This window comes from Botryllus schlosseri, chromosome 14 (genome assembly GCF_051294905.1).
Source record: "Botryllus schlosseri isolate E-star chromosome 14, Bs_hap1, whole genome shotgun sequence".
NCBI classification, from domain to species: Eukaryota; Metazoa; Chordata; class Ascidiacea; order Stolidobranchia; family Styelidae; genus Botryllus; species Botryllus schlosseri.
Genome location: NC_137249.1, coordinates 21,162,610 through 21,187,825, shown reverse-complemented (window position 1 = coordinate 21,187,825; position 25,216 = coordinate 21,162,610). Strand labels below are relative to the sequence as shown.

The 25,216-nt window shown below is 41.2% G+C and overlaps 1 protein-coding gene across 1 annotated transcript in view; it reads right to left on the bottom strand.

The window, feature by feature from the left end:
- LOC145456029 (kinesin-like protein KIF14) overlaps window positions 1-17,379 on the bottom strand; it is a 31,011-nt gene extending 13,632 nt beyond the window's left edge. Inside the window, exons 1-7 of the mRNA XM_080334060.1 lie at window positions 17,068-17,379; window positions 10,410-10,437; window positions 8,725-8,848; window positions 6,420-6,660; window positions 3,617-3,729; window positions 2,381-2,558; window positions 1,992-2,140 (exon numbers count right to left, since the gene is read on the bottom strand). Of these exons, the coding sequence (XP_080190186.1) occupies window positions 1,992-2,140; window positions 2,381-2,558; window positions 3,617-3,729; window positions 6,420-6,660; window positions 8,725-8,848; window positions 10,410-10,437; window positions 17,068-17,379 (1,145 nt within the window). The remainder of the gene's footprint in view (window positions 1-1,991; window positions 2,141-2,380; window positions 2,559-3,616; window positions 3,730-6,419; window positions 6,661-8,724; window positions 8,849-10,409; window positions 10,438-17,067) is intronic.
- Between the last annotated feature and the right edge of the window lie 7,837 nt (window positions 17,380-25,216).

Below are 25,216 nucleotides of genomic sequence, written 5' to 3'. Positions count from 1 at the left end.
CAAAATGCCGTCGCGGGCCGGTTCCGGCCCGCGGGCCGTATGTTGCCCACCCCTGCCGTAGTGGGATAATCCACAGCTACAATACCAATAGGTTGTGCGTTCTAGTCCGACCGAGGTCGACTCCAGAATTCCTACTCCAGTGTTGAAGGTTTATGTAGGTTCCTCCTCGCCATCTCATCCGCGTAAGCGGTGTCTTACAAAAAGCATAGAAGTGGGCCGTGTTACAAGTTGGCAGATACTCGACGGATACGGAAAGAAAATAAGGAATATCGGCCTGGTGTAAATGACCATTGTAGTCGACAAACACTATTAATATAGAAACAACAACAAGAAGAATGGAGAAAGAACGTTCAACTGTAGCAGCTGTTGGCTGACAACACTGAAGCTGTGCTTGCGTACACTGCTGGTGACACACCGTGTTTCTTCATTCTGACAATGGTGTACTGTACATCTCAATTTTTTATAAAGATGTAAGAACCATGCAATGCCCACGCAGTCTCGCTTCACTTATGATATCGTGGTACGTTGAGCATAACACCGTGTCAACCTATTTGTGTCATTTGACTGTTTATGATTCACAATGAGCAGACAATGCGCCGTCTGCAACGGTAGGCCTATAAAGTTGGCTACAAGCTGTACAATGTCAAACGATAAGTTCGCCGATTGTGCAAAATCAACGATACAAATGAAATGCAGGTTGCAAATTTTTTTTGTCTCTGTAAACAATTTTGACTTTTTTTGACCTAACGCTAAAATTTTGACCTTATTTTGACTTTTTTTGTCATGTCAAAAAAAATCGCCCTTGTCATCAGGGTCATAAGCGCTGACTCAGGTACCACGCTAACCTAGGCTTACCATATTTTGGAAATGTAAAAAGAGGACACTTTTTCAGAAATTTCAGACATGCAAAACTGGAGAACCGGTATATTTTTCCCACTTCGTGATCGGTTGACTAAAAAAAAAAGAAAAAAAAGGTCATCACTTTCGCTCACAGCTCAAAATAACGTTTTTCTCTCCACATTGCCAGGTGGATGACTAAAAGAAAAAAGAAAAAAAGGTCTTCTTTTCGCTCAGAGCTAAAATCACCGCTTTTCCCTCCGAAATACCCGCCGGAGCGTCACTTCTCGGCTAATTTGCGGCATTTCGCTCGCAATTTGATCTAAATCTGACCTAAATTTTCAAAAAAGAGGACAAAATCTCAAAAAAGAGGACAAAAGGGCGTCCTCCGAGGACACTTTCAAAAAAGTCAAAAAAGAGGACAAATCCTCTTAAAAGAGGACGTATGGTAAGCCTACGCTAACCGAGCAAGAAAAATGAAAAGTTAACATTCAATTTGGAAACAACACACTGTCTAATGCCATGTGATAATATACGATGTCGAACATGCCACATAGAAGAGCTAAGCAAAATAAGGTAGTTAAAGTGACTTAACGTATCGTTGTCGGTGCTACAGGTCTCATTGCTTATTCATAGTCAGGTTCTACCCAGCTCGTCAGAAATGTCTTATTTCATTTGAACATAGGACAAATATTACAAAGCTTTAATTTCGATTCATCTCTTCAACAACTAGCAAATAAAAGCACCAATATATTACGATATCAAATTTCAAAATTGAGGTAGACTGTAGAGAAGTAGTTCCCAATGTGGGCGATTTTGCGGTCTAGGGGGGAGGGCGAAAATAACGAAGGGGGCGATGTGAGGCTAAAACGGACAAACGAGGCGATTAGTTAACTCACGAAAATTTAGCTGTATAAGTGTAATTTGGAGATCGAGCCATAAAGTTGACCTTCATTTTTTAGTCAACTCCCCGGTGATTACAATTTGTATGCCCATTTTTCGGTTCCCAATGTTTGGGGGCGATGATCGGTGTATAGCTTGAAAAGGGGTCGATGAGTCAAGAAAGGTTTATGACCACTGCTGCAGAATGTACACAGTACAGTGACAGAAATGATAGATTGTATCATCTAAATAACAATTGTTAACAGACAAACCTTGCATTTTGTGCTGAAATCAGCTCCATTTTTGCATATTCAAAATCTCTTATAGCTTCTTTAGAAGTATAAAATTTCTCTCTCTGTTGAACCTCAATCGGATGGTTGAGACGAAAAAAGTGATCACCGCCAATTACAACACGATCACCCTGGAAATAGTATCCATAATCACAAATTCACAACTCGTGTCTCGACTCAAAGAATAAGCTTCGGTGCTTTAAAATGGCATAAAAACAATGAGATGCAAAGACATTTTTCAAAAAAAGTATGTTCTGGAATCTGTTCGTAATCACAATAATTTCAGGTGATTCACACCTTTTAATCTGTTGATACCTTGGGCCTAGACGTACATCTTCGAATGTTGTGTGGACCACAATAATTGCACTCACATGATGCAGCTGTGTTGGTCCGTGAATCCATTCTCCATTGACGAATGTTTTCACAGAACTCCGACTTGGAGTGATAGTGATCACTTCACGTTCGTTCATGATCTCGCAATGTGTATCCGAAACAAGAGCGCTCAGTAGCTGAATTTCACAATCCCCAACGCCACCTTTTCTTCCGATACTGTTAGCAACAAAGCACACATTAGTATGTTAGACCAGGGTTCTTCCGACATATCTCTGCTTATGAAAAGGTCTCGAAAACATGGAAATTATTGGCAGTAATCGAATTGCTCAGGACCAATGCAACATTTAGATTTGGAAAACTGTACTGGATTCAACATCGTACTTGTACTGCCGCAACTTGCCACAGACCACCCCCTGCCCCTCCCAAATCTCAAGGATTGGTTCGAGCCTGATGTAGGCCTACACATCCCGAGTTCTCTGCGATTGGCAACCCGGTGACGGTAATTGTATTGGTTTTTTATTGCGTTGTGTGACAGTGCTAGTAAATCAACTGAGAATGTGGTAGAGATCTTAGCTTACATCGAATTTAGTAATGCGCCCAGTTATTAACTTTACCGTGAAAGTATTCCAAACAAAGCAACCCATATTATATAACGTTCATGAGAGGTTGTGGGTCACAATACTCAACAGTATCATCCTTTATGATGCAATGAAGAAATATTCTGACGAATAAATTTCGTTGTTCTCAAATACCCGTAGGCTTATATCTAGGTAATTGAAGCATCTTTAATATATAGAAAGGGTTTTTACTCGCAAAAGTGGTTCAGTATTTCGTCGATTTCGACAGGCTGTGCGCTGCATTATACTATACCTAGGTTGAAACATTGGGTGGAAAAAAACCCGACCTAGCATGACAGGGGTGTTTTAACGGGGAATTTTATAGATTTGACAGAAGTTTGCGGAATGGAAACTCGGATATATAAAGCTATACATATACTATATACCCATATGTCCCCGCTACACCATCTACTGCGGCTTCATTCATCTTCATCGCCCCCATACTTTCCTCTGAGCCAAGAGCCCCCATATTGCCCCTTGCTGTTTCCGCCCCCTTCAAAATCTAAAGTTCCCCTGGGGGCGTTGGAGCCAAGGTTATGAGCCACTGTCCTAGACAAAGTATGGAAGTACCGACTGATATTCAACTTAGGAGAAATAACACAGGAGAAATAACACATAACACAGGAGAAATAACACAAAACCAGAATAAGTCATCACCGGGTGACTCCATGACTGATGACGTAAATCAGTAGTTCAGACAGTTGCGGATCCTCATTCAAATTCACCATATTTGGCGAGTTATTATTGACTTTGAAAGATACACCAGCTCTCTGAAATCAGATATGACATCTTTTCAATTTCCTATTAACCAATTGCAAATTCTATGTTGAAACTCAATTGCGTCAGTATTGGGTGGTCAGCATAAAATTATGCCATGACATTGAGACTAGTGCAGGAATGTAAATAATTGTGAGAATTCGACCAAGCGAAACTAAGGGTCTAATTGCATGCGGCTAAGGCCTGGACCAAAACAGTGGCAGTGGTTCGCCGACCGCTTCAGTACGGTATATTAGCAATGGCTACCATGTAGCACTAGCCACAATTGTACCAACCCTTTCAGGGAAGGAGATGCAATTGATAACAATGCTACAAGAACATAGGTTATCTAGGCAGCTTAGACTACTGGGACTACTGGGTTTTCAAAATGAATCTACTGGATTTTCAAAATGAATTGCAACTAACGAATAGACTCAATTCCGAATCAACACATTAATTTTAATTTTATAGGTATTGGATCGTATTGGTTCAACTGGTGGGATTTTCAACCTCCAAATCCCAACCCCTGTTAGTGGTGATGATTCTGAGGTAGCAATGGCTCAGTGGCGTGCGGTATAATGAGGCAGGTGAGGCAGTGCCTCACCTGTCGTCTGGATGAGTAAGTGGAAATTGTGAAACCCATCCATGAGTCGTGATTATATTGATGTTACACATCGATGTTCAAAATAACTAAATTTGAACATTTCATTCATCCAACATCATCGATTTGTATCATTATTATTCAAAAATACAGCGCAAAAGGAGAGGTGAGGCACGGGCGGGTCGTGCCTCACCTGCAACTATGCAATTCATCATAAATAGCTCGGAATTCTTAATCACTGGTATCACTGAAATGGTATGGTCACACTGATTCCGAAAATATAAATAATAACAATGTCAGGGCACCAGAACCCCCATAAATCGCCAAGGAAGGTGACCTTCGCCTTTATTACAGACAATGCTATCATAGAGAAACAATGGCTAGGTGAGGCACAAATGAATCTGCTTCATGCCCTATTCGCTAACAATTGGACAATCGAAACGCAGTGAAACGCGCTATTGATTTCGGAATCCAACAGTCTTGTAGGAATTATATAAGTAGCGGTAGCGACGGCCAATGCATAATTCGCAGCCAATACATTCCCTTATACTTATGTAGCTTATGTAGCCATAGCTACGTTAAATTGTGGTATATGATAGCTACTTGCAAAGGCTGCATTGTCGTTGTTTGTGTCCTTAATGCTGTGTTCGACTGCAACTGCAATCTCTTTAACCCCTGATTGTGGTATGTGATTGTGATAGCCATATACTTACAAAGCCTGCGTTGTTGTTTGCGGTCAGTGGAGCCACTCCTAAACACTCGATCTAGTTTATTTTGACTTGACCTAGTGCATTTTCTTTCGAAATTCGGCAAATCTAGTGTTTTTTACTGAAAAAAAAAATTGTATCTGAGGATGCTTTTTCGATGTTCTTCGAACAATTTGTACCGGAAGGCCTACTTGAAGAGATTGTAATTATTATTTGTCTAAATTTGCCCATTTTGCACAATAGCGACCAGTCCTATATGTATTATAGAATGTGGAATTGCATCGGCTATCAGTGTGCAAAGAAAATGCTCTCTATACCCGCTGCTGTTGTTATTCACATTTCACGTCTCCTTATCAGGTGCTTTACGTGCTTGCGTGCGTGTTGTGTGTGTGTGAGGGGGGGGGGCGTGACTCACCAGCCATGAACCTCACCGCACGTCACTGCAATGGCTGCAGGAACATCACAACAGAACCCCGTTATCGCGATTCACAAACGACAACACCTGTTCGGCAACTAAATAATTTTAAATACACAGCTGGAACTAGAACTAGAATTACTCACTTTTTTAAAATCTGCTGGTAAAAACAGAACTACTACAAATCAGTAGTTGGTAGACGATAGAGAGATAGGAGCCAAAGCATGCTGGGCCCGAGACGCGATAGCGAGGCCAGCGATGATATATTTTGTACCAGGCCTATTGCAGACGCAATTGTGCAGGCCAACGATGGTATCGTGCGCGTGCTTAGGCCAGTAATGGTATATGTTGCGGGCCTATTGCAGATGCGATTCTTAAAGCCAGCCGAACTAGGCCTGATGGGGACGCGATAAATCAGGCCAGCGACGATTGTCAAGCGCGCGGCAATCAATGTCATGATTTCGCAATCATCTGAGCGGGAAATCGCATTGCGTTGCATTGTGCACAAACGATTCTCGCTAATTGGAAAAACGCTTCTCGGTAATTGGCCGTGGTCACGCGCAACACTGATAAAATATGACTAACTGAATATAAGTGTCAGAATAGCCATTTCAAAAGGACGGGGTTTTGCTGCGCGGTTTTGCTGCGCGGTTTTGCTGCTAATTTGCTTACTTGTTCAGCAGCACTACGAAATACCTTGCTTATTTCTAGATGGATCAATTCACCAGCCAGTCAGTAACACACCTAACCGAATTCTGGTACGCCGCATACCCAAAAAAAATCCTAGGTATGCGCGGCATACCTAGCATACCTGAATTCAGCGACTATGTCGCTATTATACACGCTATATGCTGAGAGGGTGGGTAAAAAAAGTATCAATACTGAATGACGATCTTTATGTGGTCAGTTCAGTTAAGATTGATTATCACTATCACAGCTGCTTTGCAACTATAGTGAATGAGGATAACAGATCAATCTTACTTCCAACTCGGCGATTTCTTGAGCTTTCCTTTCCTCACTCGATATCAGTTGCTTCTGCCATAGCTCCTCCACTTCAAACTTCTTTGGCGATTCTTCGGCGATTTTTACACAGTTCACAATGATTCTCGCTCTAGCAGCATAACTGAGCGTATCAAGGGTCTCTTCCATGTTGCTACTGGCCGGGCTAACAGTAGTAATCATTGCAGTTCTGTAATTGCCACCCAAACTTTCTTTCAGCAGCCTAAAATATGCGACTTGTTAATGCCAATATACGCAATCAACGCAATTCTTCTTCATGATACTGATCAGCGAGATTTTTATATCAGTAAAATAAATAAGCGACCAGTAAAATGTGCAGATCATGTAGAATGGTAACATTAACGTAATTATTTCCTTTTTCATCAAAACTGCCAACAATTCCTTGGCAACACTTCGTTTGTAAATATGAGCACAGGCATGATCTTTTTATTGAATTCATGATATATTACGTATCTCAAGATAAATGTACTGTTTAGTCGAGCAAAGTCCCGATTACGAACACGATCACGAATGAGCATGTAATGACCCCCTCGGTTCACGGCTGACTTTGCTAGAGAGAGAAATATTTATTGATTCGTCCAACCGAAACCAAATTAACATTGACGCATGAAGATAAAACAAGAAACTTAACAGTGTAGGACTGGATGTAATCGATATGACTCTGGGTAGGGTCAACTAGTCTGATCACACTCTGCAGTAAATTAATATGTAGTGCTATAAATCTTGTTGAAATGTCGGCCTTCAGCCACATCTTTCATGGCTTGACATAACATCATTTGTGAGCGAGGATGACCGCTAATCACTTGAACAGATTTGCATTATTTTACAAATTGGGATTTGGAAACGTATGACGTAACAGTTTAAAGCACATACCTGGCAACAAACAAGATTTGAACTTGAATTTGAAAACGACGACTTGTAACTTGAATTGTTACGTTCTAATTTGCTATACTGGCTTATTATGAACCTAGATTACTCACAGAATGTACATGGGTACCCAAATTAACTAGACTTCAAAGTAAACGCACTTCTAGCATTTGCCATTTGCCGCACCATGCCCAGGTCTGTACTACGTCCATCTTTTTAGTCCATCTTTTTTACCAATTCCAACCCTACGTTTCAGTGAAGTAATATATGATTGCACTTGTACACGATACCTAACGACGACTCAACCAAATTATGCCACAATGCTGAAGTACATGCTGACTTAACGTAACATGTGCGTCAAGTGAAGCAATCAAATGCTATAATAACCTTAAAAAATCTATATCTTCCGTCGCTTTGCAAACAAATTCGATAATGACTTTCAAGGAATGTAAGCTGACGCCTTGACGGCCTATGCCAGACTGGACTATGTATTCGGCGTCTGGCTGACTATTGCTACGTCGACATTGAGCTCAGTGCAAAACAGGTTTCTATATACTTGCTTCCGATATTACGCCATTGACATGATATACAGTTGCCAACGCCCCAATCGCACGGATTTGGTTGTTACGATACCATCAACAAACAAAATCAATATGGATCCCTTACGTCTGCTTGATTTCTGACATCAGAGAACCACGAAGTCTCTATATCAATCCCATTGATTGGTTGAATAAGCATCTTTCGCAGACTACCTACATGTATCGTGTTATTGTGGGTCAAGCCTACAGCAGAGAGACACTAAATATTCACGAACGGAAGGTTGGATATTCCGAGCAAACTTTTTCAACGAAGCAAGTGAAATTTTCAAGATTGTCAAGGAGCATAGCCTACTCGTTCAGTGTTAATTTTTTTATGCTGCGAACCAGAGTTGGAGTAATTGTAATTTGTAATTGAGCTGAATGTAATAATTACATTTTTTCATGTAGTTGTAATTGTGATTGTAATTTGATATTTTGGCAATGAGTAATTGTAATTGTAATGGAATTGAAACATGCAAGTAAGTAATTGTAATTCAAAGTGTAATTGAGCTGAAATAATGTGATTAATCCAACTATGCTGCGAACGCCATGCATAGAGTAGCCTTAACTTGAAATGTAACGTATTTCAACCATAAGATGTTATAAGCAGGCTATACGTGAAAAATTGTGATACACGGTAAACGTTCACAGTGCAGAACCTACCAAGGCTCTTTTGTGAACGTGAACCTCTGAAATGCTGAGGATCACACACAGAACGCGAACGTCAACCGCACGTTCACACCATCCATACAAAATATAGCACCTTCTATCCATTCGACATTTACAAGGAGTTGACATGTATCTTGAAATTAGTCACCTACCATGTCAAAGCCGAATCCGATATGGAATGACCGATTTCTTTACCGTCAGCGATTTTGATTGCTGTGAAAGAGCAGATATGACTCTGCGCAGTGTCAGAATGCTGGTATTGAAATGAGTAGCCTCCTGAAAAAGACACAAGGTAGTTTTTGCAAGCATGGAAATTCGTTGTGTATAACCAAGCAGTAATTTTGGAAGTATGAGCAAGCTACGAAAATAACGAATAGGTCGGTTGTGGGGCAAAAATGTTAAAACGTCAAGTCAATTTTTTGATAGAAAAGCAACTCTTCTAAAAAGTAACAGTACTTTTCGTAATGATGCCAATAAACAAAACAAACAATTCAATTTAAAAAATCTATGACAACTAAAAATAACAGAAAAAAATCCATTACATTCTTACTCATCTCATATAATCATGAACTGGTAGACAATGGTTGAAAAACAAGACATTCCAATTCAAAACACAACGATAGTAGGAAGAACGTAATCCATAATCAATTGATAATGAAAAATTATTTCTACCGACGCTAAATTGTTTAGATTTGTAATTGGTACAAGTCATCTCTCTACGTAAAATATAGAGAATAATGCTTAAAGGCAGAGAACGGATTGCAATAAATCCGTGCTACTAGTAATGGTTAGTTGTCTAATGCGACCAAGACGAAGATCGTTAAATAATCCGAAAATCACTTGGTATTCTTATTTCCGCAGAACACCTCATCGTTGCACAATGTGCAATACGCATGCGTAGACACCAGAGAAAGCTTAACTGTTCGAAAGAACCTGTAAATTTTTCTGTAGTGCATGAAAGCATGGCATGGGAATAAATGGATTGCACAAAAATGTTACACATATAGTTTGGTTGGGTATATAGTATTTTATTATGTGGATTCTGATTAGTCAACGTAAGGAGCTGCTCCAATTCTATCCAATGTAATTAACTATTGAGCATGAACTTAAGCAGGGGTCTTAAACTCAGATGGTCGCGGGTCAATTTCTCAGTTATTCGATGACGCCGCAGGCCACAGCATCAATAGGAGTACCCGGTATACAAACCCTGTTGAAGTAGCCTTATTTGACGGGATGGAGTGAATATTATGTGATAGTAAAGCTTCACGAGTGGTTTCAGGTTTTGAGCAATTTTACACTGGATTGCACATGGCCACGTGTTGTCACGTGCCTCGCTACTCAACACACTGCCCCATTTTGATTGCTGCAATGAACTATGGGTGGTAGACTGAGAGCAGGATTAAATGACAGCCTGAACGCTTAAACTTATACCGGTGAACATTAAATCGATGCCATTGCAGCGGCCGGGAACCTTTATCGACCGAAGAGCCATATTGACCCAATATTTTCAAATGTAACTTTTAAAGAGCAATGTCAATCGACTGTTACGTCACTATTAGAAAATTCGTGACGTATTGGCAGCACTAATACATGGAATTCACAGTGTGTGCCATATTTTCTCTGCTCACACGCGTAGGTGGAGCCAAACATGGTCACTACAGCATTACATACATTGAAACCTTCAATGATTATTGGTATTTTCCATCGATGTTTATGAATGATGAGAGTCTGAACATTTCTACTCCCAGAATCAAGCAATTTTCAAATTTATTTTTCGAAAATAAAGCGCGAAAGGACTGGTTATGCACAAGTGAGGCACAGAAGAGCCGAGCCTCACCTGTGATAGCGCCACTCATCGTAAATAGCTGAGAATGTATAAACACTGATATTAATCGAATTTTATTGTCGCACTGATTCTGAATATCTAAATATTGAACGCCTTGTCTAGTATTCGGCAAACAAAACATTGCGGTACACACCTACATTTCAAAGCTATTTGCCAATCAAGAACATGGATACTGGGGTTGTTCTTAATTTTGACTTCTAATCGTGAATGTCACTTCCAAGCAGGGTTGTAACCAAGTCACAAGGCTCCGAGTCACAAGTCTATCATTTTTATATTTTCGACTTGAGTCAAGTCGAGTCACTTTCAATTCCCACCGAGTCAAGTCCAAGTCAGCGAACAGAGGATCGAGTCCGAGTCATGGTATTATGACCCGAGTCCAAGTCATTGTGTTGACTGCTCAGTTTCCAGTTGAAGTCTTCCTAAACCCACTTTTTAACTCTGTTTGGTGATATTAAATGGTTCGCATTTATAATATATCAATTTTCCTCACTTTTAGCAGTTTCATGGTCGCATTTTCAAGCACCAGTACCAACAAACGAAATCCCAATAGTGTGTTGGCTTCGAAATTACAATGAAATGTCGGTATTGGCCGTCAGAATCTCGAGTCAACGACTTGCTTCGAGTCATTCGCAATGACTCGAGTCCAAGTCGAGTCAATACACAGATTTACTCGAGTCGAGTCATTTCCGTATTTTGAGAAAATGACTCGAGTCGAGTCGAGTCATCCGAAAATCGTGACTCGAGTCTGACTCGAGTCGAGTCATGACTAGAGTCATTACAACCCTGCTTCCAAGGCAGTTCATTTCTCGACGTATATCAGGAAGAAAAGGTGTATTTGAAAATTGCATTGTCATACAAGCGTCGCGATGTCTGCTGTTCTTTTTGATCAATCAAGGTATCGTGCAATCCAAAATTTCGAGGGGCGATGTCGGGTGGATCGAATTCGCAAATGATGTTAGTGGCCGGCAACTTGAAAATTTGAGGATTTGGCAAAGGGGGATACGGGACCTTCCTGTTTACTCCACTGTCTTTACCTCTCAAAGACATGTTTAAGCTACCACGAAAATAATTATTCTGGGCGTAATGTGAAAATTTACTAACATAAGTAGCTGCAATATTCATAAATTTATTACAAAATTACCAATTTGCTAAAGAGCCATATCTTATGCCCAAAAGAGCCATATATGGCTCGAGAGCCATAGGTTCCCGACAACTGCCATAGGGACTTACATATAGAATTTGTACATATACAATTATAGAATTAAAATAAAGCGTTAAACGATTATACAAATTTCAAGTGGCTATTGCGACAACGGAATCAGCATTACTGGGGTATGTTGAACTATTCGATGAAGTAACGATGCATTTGTTCCACAGAAACATACCTTCAGTCTTAATCCTGTCGTCTTGGCTGTAGCGGATTTTTCAAAACCAGCAAGATCGACTAAGTTGATGCGGCTACATATGATATTGTGGTGATGTTCACCATATAGCTCCTCAGTCTAGGCACAGGTTTGTCAGAATATTACATTAAGTTGAATTAAACTCTTATAATAATATACACGTCCCTGATAACATCTGGAACGTCAATATGCGCAAAATGTCGTATCTATTTGTTCAATGTTGCCAACTATATTTCAGTACATCAATGCCGACAACTATCTCCCATCTACCAGGAACTATAAAGCATGCAAAAGCATAATTACCGTGGTTTTCGTAACATTGAAGACCAACACGGAATGTGATCTTGAATTCGATTTATTCATTCCTGTGGAGGCAGTCACACGACTCCGATTCCCAACACGGAGCCAGGAGCGGATGTCACTAACAGTAGTAACCACATATCTGAAGAAATTTGAATTGATTAACTTTTCAAAGCTTTTGCATATAGATTGGGACATAGACAATATGACAATATGATTTTTCATGACAATGATAGGTTTACTGATCAAATATCAGGGTATTTTGTACATAAACAAATAGCCAACAATTACTGAAATTATTTCCAAATGCCTACAGGCCAACAGCAACAGTAGTATTACAACCAATCCCGAGATATCAACACCGAAATCAATTAGGACGATAAAATAAGGCCATAGATGGTAGTTGCATTTAAATATTGTTGATTTTTAGCACTTATTCAACAGATTTTTCGCATGAAATTCGACAAAATATTATTTCTTGATCAATTGTGAGGACAATAATCAAGACACCTCCCCCACTTCGGATTAGTGAACATCTAGGTCCCAGTAACATAAGTCTTTGTCAATCAATTCAACGATCCTTGACATATTACCACCAGTCTTCTTCCATGACTTCAAACTGTAACCCAAGCTTCGCTACCTGCTTCCACTTCCAAATGCCAGAAATGGGTATACAGGCAGCCAGTAAGCACTGGTAAGATTTTCTATTCAGTCAAATTTTTCATGAAAACACATGTATTGAGTACAATGCATTATATCCAATACTACGCCCACATACTGCAGCCTATATTTGCCAATATAATTCAAATCAATAAGCTTACTTTGATAGGCCCTCCACATAAGGTCCATTCTTTGGATCGGTTCGCACCTTTAACTGCAAGATAACACAAGAGCTAGAAAATAAAAATACTAGGTACAAAAATTCAAGGTCTGATTCGAATATTTTCTGGATATATATTACCGCAGATCAAAAATCAACATCTTGATAAATTCAACTTACGTTGGACTGGTTCGAAAAATACACCAACAAATCGCGAATTTTTTCTCCATATATTTCATACCAACTCATTTCAATGTGATAACGAGCCTGAAATGGCAGTGCACTCTTTAATAGGTAGACCTATTACAAAACTCAATCTTCAAACTCACTCCTTTTTCATCTGAAGAAACACATTCCACATTTCATTGCAGAAGCGGGGAATGATACCTTCTTTTTCCTCAGCCGAACCCATCATACTAGTAGTTATAATTAGCAGCATTAGAATACGGATGTGGCAAAGTACAATTTGGCAGCATCCTTGATCCATAGTAAGACTCGAGTATCTGAGCAGTAATGAGATTCCGAAGCGAGTATTACGGTTCGAGTAGATTCGCATACGAGAAGAATGACATTTGGGCGTCCTCGTATCACATTTTCGATTTACTAAAAAGGACGACAAATCCACCCAAACTAGGACGTATGGTAGCACTAGTTAAGTTTCATTCATTCTGATGTCAAAAAAGTAATAAAGATGTGAAATTTTTAAATATGTAGCCAGCCTTGAAACGCCTGTTCTATATGTCACAGTAAAGATAATCTGCGATTTTTTCGACAATGCCTATTTCATTGCAGTTTGCGAGAAAGCTGTATGTTGATCACGACTTCACCGATCAGTCATTTTCACCAACGTGTGCATCTCTGTAATACATGTTACATATACAGCGAACTGTTCAATCGACGTTTTTGAGGTTTCCAGTCAAAAATACGATCGCAGCTATAATCTTCTCAATTCAGATTCAGATTCAGATTCAGATTCAGATTCGAGTACTTTAATTATTGTGCCCACGCCAAGTCGTAACCGGTTGCGCTAATGCCATAACAAAACGATCTGAAGATGTGTTGCAGGCTATTGATAGCGAAAGTTCCGACTCCTCCGAAATTATTGTCACTGTCGAACAGAGTCCGGAACAGAATTAGCACGTGTGGAAACAATTCCAGCAACTTTTGTTTATAACGCCGGAGATGAGTATTCCTTTGTTCTCGAAACGGGAGTGATTGAAAATACCTTTATTATCGGCGCGCGTGTAGACGGGAGATTGCGAGCTCGGTAAATGAGAGGCGGAGTGCACAGTCGGACTCGTTAGTAGTCTTATGGGGTAGCGCGAGATAGGCTATCGAATATATGCATTACATACGTTCGAGTTCGTTGGCTAACCGGAACTTCGTCGTATTTGTAGGTTCGGTAACACAAGCCCACATTGCTTTACGCCTATATATTGACATAACGAAACGGGACCGCATAACATACACTGGCACAAAACCCAAACAACTACGTTGCAACACACAGTCATAACTACAAAATCCCCGTGGCCCTGTCAGCCCCTAGATGTTTCCTACCGTATTACCCTACTTTACCAACCACTTCAAGCGCCGACATACTCGCTCAGAACCAGCACCTCCAGCCACCCTCACAGCCACACCAAAACTATCCTTCTCCCTGACTTCCACGTGCAACCTACATACCGAACATTCTAGAAAACTGCTCATTGACAACAGCATTGATTACTACGGTGTTGCACTATCTTCCCCTTTCTTGATTAGATTTTCCGGAATAAATAATCCTAATCACCTAATCAACATGCATCAATCATCGCAACTGCATGAAGCCTATAACCGATTCGCGATACCGCGAGTACACTCACTAAGCTATATAAACACTGGAGTGCGCTGCTCGCAATGTTTGCGTGATCAGCGGATGATTTCCACCACTTTAGCGCCCCTTGTCTAGGGATGGCGGTCGTAATTTTGCCTCCACCAGGCTAGCATTGTGTGCGGAAATATTGCCGTTGTTTTACCATCATGGCGACATGTTACTGCGAATGCATAAGTTTTTGGTTATTGCAACACTACTAATGCCTGATACCACATCATTGCTAGCGAAATCCAGACCCTACTATTTCGTTATAACTGTTTGAGAAGCCTTAGCGTGGGACTGTATTTTTGCTAAATTTTTGGAGGTGACTCGAGTCAAGTTAAGTTAAGTCACGAGGAAAGTCACAAAGTCACGTCGAATTTTCGAAGTTTGAGGCATGATTAAAGTCATTTAATTTTACGAGATGATTGAAGTACAGACTAATTCACTATGAATTATGAATCGAGTAACGAATATCGAGGCAATTATTATAGGCTACATTCAACGGGGCTCACATATACGTAGAACTACTAGGCCACGTCGGTAAATGTCCGCCCAATATATGACAGAATATGAAATCTCAGAAGTTGAAACAAATTGATATGATCCAATCCACAATCCACCTATTTATCCATACGAAACTATTGAAGTCTGAACCAATTGCAGACGAGTAATATAAATGTATAAACAAATATATAGGCTAAGTCCGATTTGAATTAATTATGCGAGAGGTTCGTTAAGATTAGTATTGAGCAGATTAAGACACTGCTCTACTACAGATAGAATTCTACTAGTCTACGACTACGTACGCTCAAATCCAGAGGTCTCAAACTCAAATGTGCTCGCGAGCCAATTCCTACTTTTTGATGCAATATGCATACTGCATAGTTTAATTCGTTGTGGCAGGGTTGTAACCAAGTCACAAGGCTCCGAGTCACAAGTCAATCTCACTTTTATAGTTTTGACTCGAGCCAAGTCGAGTCATTTTCAATTCGCCACCGAGTCAAGTCCGAGTCCAAGTCATCGAGCAGAGGGTCGAGTCCAAGTCATGGTAATATGACTCGAGTCCGAGTCCAAGTCATTATGTTGACTACTTAGTTTCTAGTTAAAGTCTTGTTAAACCCACTTTTTATAACTATATGTTTGGTGATATCGAATGGTTGGCATTTAAAATATACTCATTTTCCTCACTTTTAGCAGTTTCTGGTCGCATTTTCAAGTACCAGTACCAACAAACGAAATCCTAATAGGGTGGTTACCTTACAATTCTTCGAAATTACAATGAAATGTCGGTCTTGGCCGTCTGAGTCTCGAGACTTGCGCAATGACTCGAGTTTAAGTCGAGTCGAGTCATATCCGTATTTTGAAAAAATGACTCGAGTCAAGTCGAGTCATTAAAAATCGGGACTCGAGTCGAGTCATGACTCGAGTCATTACAACCCTGCGTTATGGGCACGGCGCAATGTGCATGGCACAGTGTTTATAATTCGATTATTCGATTTGTTTCAACCGGAAAATATTATATTCAGATAAACTTAATCGGCACCAGATGGACTGGTAACGAGTGCACCAATATCGAACGTCAAGCCATTGGCCATTTGGTACAAATCGAATTTCTATTGATCACGTCGTAATATCCGCCCATATTGCTCTTACTACAGTTACAGTTGAATAATAATCGCACATTTGAAAATTGAATCGAGCTGCATGGCTTAATGTTGACGAGTACAGTGCCAGTGTTAAAACGCCGCATCAGAATTTTAATGCTGTACACAGCAATGGCACGGCAAGTGCGTTCCAAGGAATGTAGAAGGACAGGAATTGCGAGGTCATTGTGTCGTCATTTCATTGTTACGTAGGCCGTTCGCCATTTTGGTCCTGAAGCTGCAGCCGTCTATCGTTAATTTGCCTATTGCCCCGCTCGTCGGTTCTATTGAAATTGACTTTTCGAACGATTTCTCCCTCTTTATTCATAAAATCCAAGTAATAGTGTTTAATTTATAATCTTAATAATATTCTGAAACGAACCCTAACCAGAAAATATACCCAAATTAAAAAGCAGGTTCGTTAGAATAAGTTGAAGATTGCTTACGACAGACGCGACGAACATTTCTCGTCGACCCAACTCGTTGATCAATATATTTGTTACCTCCCACAATTGCACGGCAGACACCGAATTTCCCGTAAAATAATACGCTGTTAAAATCAATATGCTATTTACCTCGGATGCGCATGTGATTGAACACGAGTAGGCCTATTATAAATACATATTACTTGCTTCCACTCTGTGGCGAGACCTTTCAGCATGAAACACAAAGCGTGAGACGCGAATTTTTCTCGTTCGCCCGACCTAAACTCGGGGCTGACGTACCCCACGAACGATTTCAACCCGGTGTCGAATTCCACGCTCTCGGACAGCTGCATTTCATCCAGTGCTAAAATGCAGTTCCTGTCCCAGTCATGCAGGCTGTCTACTTTTTTTGCAATCCAATCCAAGACAATGTACTGGATTCCAGCAGCAAACTTGAGCGATACCACCCGTTCACATAGCGTGCGATAAGACGGGAGAGGATAGGAGGATCTCATGTATATATATCTGAAGATCGGTTATACCAGTGATTCTCAACCGCGGCTCTCCGAGCCGCATGCGGCTCTCGACTGCTCTCCGTGCGGCTCTCACTAACGATGTGAAATCATTGATGCTTCTACGGAAATTCTAATTATTCATGATCATAAATAAATCGCGCCTTCAACACAACAAATGTACGTTTATGTTCACGTTTACTGACGCGAAGGTCATTCCCGGATCACAATAGAATCCTACGTAATACAAGTTGTACGGGTTGTGACGTAACATTACCGATAGTAATTTCGGTAGGCTTTAAATCCGAACCTTTACTGCTTTACTGAAGGCTCTGACCGTCTGACCTAAGCCTAATCAGGTGTCTGTAATGAGACGGGCGAAGTTTATTTCGCTCGAGACGGCGGCTCATATTAGAATACGGGTGACAAGAGACTCGGTCAATAAGACAATCAACGTTTGGGGTAACTGCAGGTACTTTATTTTCTTACTCTTTGCTTTGATCTTGATAGCGTTAGAAAATATCGGAGACTTTGGTTCAATGATAATGTCAGGTTCAGATCAACCTGCAAAGAAATCTCGCACCCTTGTGCAAGAAAATCGGGCCTTTCAAAGTGAATGGGAAGAGGCGTATTTTCAAATTGAGGAAAACGGCAAAGCGAAATGCCTTCTGTGCCCTATAATAATAAACGGTGTAAAATCTTTCAACGTTAAGAGGCATTATAAAACACATGCGGGAAAATACGACGTCTATCAAGGTGAATCAAGGAAACGGAAGTTAGAATGTCTGAAAGCAGAGCGTAGCAAACAAGGAAAAATGTTTTTAAAAAAAAAGAACCCGAAGAGGTAACAATAACATATAAGATCAGTCATCTATTGGCCAGCAATATGAAGCCATATTCTGATGGCGAAATTACGAAGCAGGCTATTGTTTTGTTTACCGAAGACAATTGTTCTCCTGCCATTCAGCAGAAAGCTAAAAAATTGCAGCTTAGCAATGATACAGTAACGCGTCGTGTCGATTGCATATCCCAAGATCTGCATGAGCAACTTATTCACAAGTCGCAAGATTTTTCTTACTACTCGCTTGCTCTTGACAGCACTAACGACATTACCGACATAGAGCAATTAGCTGTATTCATCCGGGGAGTCATGCCAGATTTCAAGATTTGCGAGGAGTTTCTTACTTTGCGATCTATTCATGGCACAACGAAGGGAACCGACATGTTTCGTGAATTTCATGCTACTCTTCAAGAAGCGCATTTAGACCCATCGAAATTATATTCATTGGCGACAGATGGCTGCCCAGCAATGCTCGGCAAAAATCTAGGTCTTCAAGGACTCGTCAACAAATGGCGTGCTGAACAGAATCTTGACGCTGTGACTTGGCAACACTGCATTATACACCAGGAAAGTCTTGTTGCTAAATCATTAAAGATGTCCAATGTGACAGATATAGTAATATCGACCGTAAATTGGATTCGAGCAAACGCACTTAACCATCGAAAATTCAAGGCTTTTCTCACCGATATTGATGCTGACCATGGAGACTTGATCATGTTCACCGCTGTACGATGGCTAAGCCGAGCTGCATGCCTCAAAAGATTTTACGCGCTACTTCCTGAGATTAAAATATTTGTCGAAGGAAAGAAAGACATCCCTCAGTTGGGAAACGAACACTGGGTTGCTGACTTGGCGTTCATGGTGGATATTACCTCACACCTGTCGTCACTAAATCGGAACTTACAAGGAAATAACAAGCTCTGTCACGCCTGGTACGGGACAGTGTCTGGTTTCATTGAGAAATTTTGTCTTTGGAGAAAGCACCTAGAGGAGGGTGTTACGACACATTTTGTAACGCTTTCAAACCACCGACAGAATGGATCATTCAAAACATATGACCAGGTTATTAGTACCTTGATTGACGGGTTTAAACGTCGAATAGAGGGAATGCATCATTCCGTACCCCTGATGAATATATTTTCAAACCCAATGGCAGTAGATGCCGCCACTGCCCCTGATATTTTTCAGATGGAACTGCTGGACTTGCAGTCCGATATAGAATTGCGACTGTTGTTTCAAAGCAATGGACTCCTTGAATTTTGGGGTGCTGTTCCTGAAGAAAAATACCCCAACCTGATAGCTAACGCATCGAAGAATGCCTGCATGTTCGGTTCAACCTATGTATGTGAAGCCCTTTTCAGCAAATTAGTGAGGATCAAAAGCAAATATCGCAACCGATTGACTGATCGTCATCTGAAACAGCTCTTGTGCACAGCTTCCTCCACGATGAAACCTCGTTATGACAAACTTGTGAAAAATCAAATTCAATTTCAAGTTTCGCACTAAGTTGCAAAATAGATAGTGATCACCACAGATTTAGCGTCACGCCTTGTTCATCCAAACTCAATTCACATGCTCTCGGAACTCAGAAAGATTGTGGATTAAGTCTCAATAAACATGTTGTGACGCTAAATCTGTGGTGATCACTATCTATTTACTATCTGGAAGAATGTAAATTGTAAATCATCCGCGATCGGCTTCAACGGTGAAGGGTATACCTCGGTATACCATCGGTGAAGGGACGTGGCTGGGTAACGTCGTTTCGGAAGTTGTCCGTATGGGGAGTGCCCGCTGTCACAGTGTCGTCTGGGGAAATTGTCGTATTTGTTTTGGCCGTCGCTGTTTGAGCCAATCGCGGTTTTGGCCGTCGCTGTTATGGCCGTCGCTGTTGTGGCCAGTCGGTGTTTTGGCCGTCGCTATTAAGGCCGTCGCTATTTTAGCCGTACACCATTTCGTTGATACCATTTTTGATGATATTTTTCTATTCTCAATAAATTACGTTATTCGTGCCATCATGCGGCTCCCGACAGAGTTGAGGTTCATAAAATGGCTCCCACAGTGAAAAAGCTTGAGAACCACTGGGTTATACTGTTGGCGCTCTAAGACTAAAAAACTCCTCTAGTTATCTACCCATGTTTTCCAGATGAAAACCTGATTTTCAGCGCTGACATAATTGTATCATCGCTCCATTTGTATCCAGAGGCCTGCCCTTCTCTTTTCAAAACTTGAATCTGATCCTCGTTAAGAAACCTTCCTACCACCTTCTCCATTCGTTCCGTGGTACCGGAGTTCATATTCAACTACCAAAATGATCGCAAATTATGTACAATTCCGTTATAGTCACAGTTAGATATCTTTCATGATATGGTTCTCGTTGTTTATTTGAAACGTTTGAAAAAGGCTGCAATGAATTTCACAAGGTTTTCGCATTACCTGCGAACTGCGATTTCAACCGCGCAATTTCTGCATCTTTCTCCCGACACTAGCCTTGGAGCTGCAATTGATAAGATGATTGACTTTACATCCTAGTCAGTGCTATGCTGTTACTGTGTCTGACTCTGTATGCGTAAAGTTATGGACCAATCGGCAATATTGAATCTTACTAGCTCGCAAGAAGCCTTTTGGTTGAGATTCTAAATAAAGGGATTAATTGTACAGACTTGGGTATATCGGCAAATCCTGTGAAAGAGGCAATGTAGGCCTACCGGTGATTATCCGACAATTTGTATTTCATCAAGCAAATCCACGCGATCATTGCAATCCATTTCTGTGACAACATGATTTTATAGGTCAGGAGAATTTTATCTACCTATATGCAATGTCATCTCGTACCTTCAGTTGATACCGGTATTGATCTTTTGAGAACCCGCCGAGTACCTTCCACTTTACGGGGGGAGGGGGGGGGGGGATTCGGTACATCGAATAACGTTGGGATTGCGTTCGGCTTCAATTTCACGCGACCGTCAATGCGCTTCCTTTCAAATTGATTGGCTTCGAAGTGTTTCTAGAGTTTACTTGAGTTCATCAAAAGATATTTTAAATCAAAATTTCAATATAGCAACAAACTTCGCAAAGTCGAGAACTCTGTGTTGACGTCCATTGATCTCGCCTGCAGTTAATTTTCCATCTCCGCCTCCTCTCTTCATCCGCTGGAAAACGGTATACAGCATCGCGGGATGCGCAATTCGGTACAGCACAGTAAGGCATTTTGTTGTGGTAGTCCGGGTAAATCTGAAATTAAAAACGACCAGCAGACAACAAATATAAACAAATTCACCTTGGTGTCGATGTCAAATGTCCAAGCTTCCAAGCGTAATCCCATGAATAGCACTGTCAATAACGACGAAAGAACTGCCGCAGTCCAACAGGTTCAGGTCGTTTGTTGTGGTCTTTCAGGAATCAGGACCAAAATGGATGCTGCTGCGTTACAATGCCGTGACGTAACAATGACCTCGCATTTCTTGTCCTTCTACATTCTTTGGTGCGTTCTAGTGCAACTATGATGTTATCGACATTTGACAAGTATTCATTATGTCGTCACAAGCCGGTACGGCGGCACCTATGTCTTCGTTGCTGCATCCGATGGAGGGTTGCAATGACTCCAGTCATGACTCGACTCGAGTCCGACTCGAGTCACGATTTCCCGATGACTCGATTTGACTCGAGTCATTTTCACAAAATACGGAATTGACTCGACTCGAATCGAGTCATTGCGCATGACTCAAATCAAGTCATTGACTCGAGACTCAGACGGACAAGAGCGACATTTCATTGTAATTTCGAAGCCAACACACCATTCGGATTTCGTTTGTTGGTACTGGTACTTGAAAATGCGACCAAAAACTGCTAAAAGTGAAGAAAATTAGTTTATTATAAAGGCGAACCATTCGATATCACCAAACAGAGTTATAAAAAATGGCTTTACCAAGACTTTAACTGGAAACTGAGCAGACAACACAATGACTTGGACTCGGACTCGAGTCATAATACCATGACTCGGACTCGACCCTCTGATCTCTGACTTGGACTCGGACTTGACTCGGTGGTGATTTGAAAATGACTCGACTTGACTCGAGTCAAAACTATAAAAGTGATATTGACTTGTGACTCGGAGCCTTTTGACTTGGTTACAACCCTGATCCGATGTTAGGCTACTGACGGCTGACAGACTCTAGATTACTATAGATAACTAACCTACGGGTAAATTAGTAATCTATATAGACCAGGGGGGCCACCATTTCGGCTACAGGGCCACATGAAATTGACGAACGAGCGCGCTGCCCACTAGCCGCGCCAGGCGCGAAAACTTTTCAAAGTTAATCTTATTATTACTTGGGTATATTGCGGGTCAACTGTATACCGCCCGCTGAAGACAGTTTGCAAGTACAGGACTATTTGGCATCTGGACATATCGATATCGAAGATTTCCGTTAATATACGATAATCATTTCGTGCCTACATTTCATCGCCGACGATCTTTCTGCGAGCGCAAACGCGAAAATACTGTCTCTCGTAATTACGAATATACTTAGACTCAATCGGTTAACCAGGCGTTTTTTTCATTTTCAGGTGAGAGTAGGCTACAAAGAAAGAAGACGTGTGATTTAAACACGCGAATCGTGAAGAAAAATTTTACAACTATTTTAATTTGTTGTAATGTACGACGATTTACTAAAAATGTGACTGGACCCTGGATCTGCCAATGCGTCAAAACTGATATTTTAGTCATCAACATCCCAAGTGTCGCTGGCAGACTAATCATATTTTGGTTGGATTTGCAAGTTCACAATCTGAGCCATTCAATTTCGATGATATAACAGATTTTCGATAATATAATGGACAATTAGCTCGCGGGCTACTCAAAACCTTCTCGCGGGCCACATATGGCCTGCAGGCCGCGGGTTGCCCGCCCCTGATATAGACAGACACCTTCGATAGTTTTCAGAGCCGGAGCCGGAGCTGGAGCCGGAGCAGTGGTAATAATGCGGCTCCGGAGCTGGAGCCGGAGCTAATGTATGATAGAAGAAAGCGCCGGAGCTGGAGCAATGCAAATTTACGGCTGCTCCAAAGCCCTGGTTTAGAGTACCACCTCCTCTTGTGGCGAGTTCCCACTGAATTGGGCATGCGTGATGCTTTAAATATTTGGTACTATTGTATACCGCTATTTGCTATGGTGAATTTCATCTAGTGTTGATCGCTCCTCGAACTATTCCCTTCCGCACGGTCAGAAAGGTTCAGCACTTCCTGGTATAACCTGTTGAAAAATCAGGTTGAGTACATGTCAAAACGTTTTTGCAGATGCTGGTCACGGCAGAGATGCTAAATCGATAAGGAGCATTCTTTCCACAATCCAAAATATTTTCTATTTTAGACAGTTCCGTTCCGAGTATTTGTTACAAACCACGTTAAGATTAGTGTCAATGCTGAAGATTATACGTTGTATGCATACGAGTATAGTTGTTGTTGACAGTGTATATCGCTTCAATCGATACTTCATGATCTTCCTGGCACACATAAGAAGAGTCATTACTGACGTGATCAGTGAAATGAGTTTATATTTAGATGGAATCATTCTTTTGCAAAAAAGCCGGCCCCAATTCACTTCTGCGTTCCTCCGAATGTGGCGAGAAATGAGCCGCATCTAATAAAGGTTCATGGCTCGTGCACTGCAGGAAAATCGAATATTACGTCAAAAAAGAATGTCACATGAATTCATTATTCCTGATTCACAAGTCGACAGCATCACAAATAAGGAAGATTGCAGCTTAATGCGCTTTTATAGGAGACATTCATATTACGATTTTATCGCCTCATCAGCACGTGTGTCATATGTCAGCAGGGCCGTAACAGCACTTCGTCAGGCTCCCCCAAAAACGTTGGCCTTGGGCCCCCCATAGGGTGATAAACCTAACTTCTGGGGGGCTTCGCCCCCCAGACCCCCCTTTGGCTATCCGCTTTTAGACGCTATTTCACATCTGGATTGGGTGTCCGTTTAGTGAGTTAGCTTTTACCGCCTAGACGCGCGAAGCGCGAATTATTTCCGAAAATCATGATTGAATCGGGCAATATGATCGGGAATTACATATATATTGCTATCAATTTTGATCCTCTCCCTGCTCACGCAATCAGATTTACCGTTAGAGCTGAGCGAGGTCTGTTTAAAAACGTAGGACCGCCCAATAATAATTAGACATTTTCGGGCGTATACCCGTTGGCAGGAACGAAACAGCATTTCGTCAGCCCCGCCCCCCCCCAACAAAAACTTGGGTTTGGGGTTCTCATAGGGTGATAAACCGACCCCCTCATCACAGTGTTCGCTTTTGCCACGAAATTAGCTGCACTGTTTAGTGAGCCAACTCGAAGCGCGAAAATTTTCGATAATTCATGATACAATCGGTCAATAAGATCGGGAATTGCAAATATTTTGCTATCAATATCTTGTCCTCTCTGCTCACGTTATCAGATTTACCGGAAACTGTAGGGCCCGTAAATAATAATTAAACATCTTCGGGCGGGCGGACCCGTTGGTATGACTTCGTTACATGATTTTATTTCGTGACCTCCTGTCTGCTTTATCAAAAATATAGAATCCCTCAAACGTACGAAACTAAAAGACGCACACGATTTCAAATTGGTATTTCTTCACTGGCATAAATTTTTTTCCTGCTGGATGGTATTTGTCTTCTGAGGTTCAGAATGCCAAGACAGGAAGAAACATATGGCGCCAGTCATTTAGGCGCCTGGACAATTAAACCTATTAATTTGTATATATAACGAAGTTTTTGGTCTGCGTATAAGGGCAGTCCGTTTCGGCCAAACTTTTCGCACTGCCGATCGTTCTGGCACACTTTTTGGAGTCGCATGTAATAAGTCCTAAATCGTTATATATCTTGGTGCGTAGTGGCGTGTTAATGGCCAACGCCGATATGTCCATTTCTATAAATCTTGCGTGTTTTTTTTGTGGGGGAAGAGTACCAAATAATGAAGATATGTGGCAAC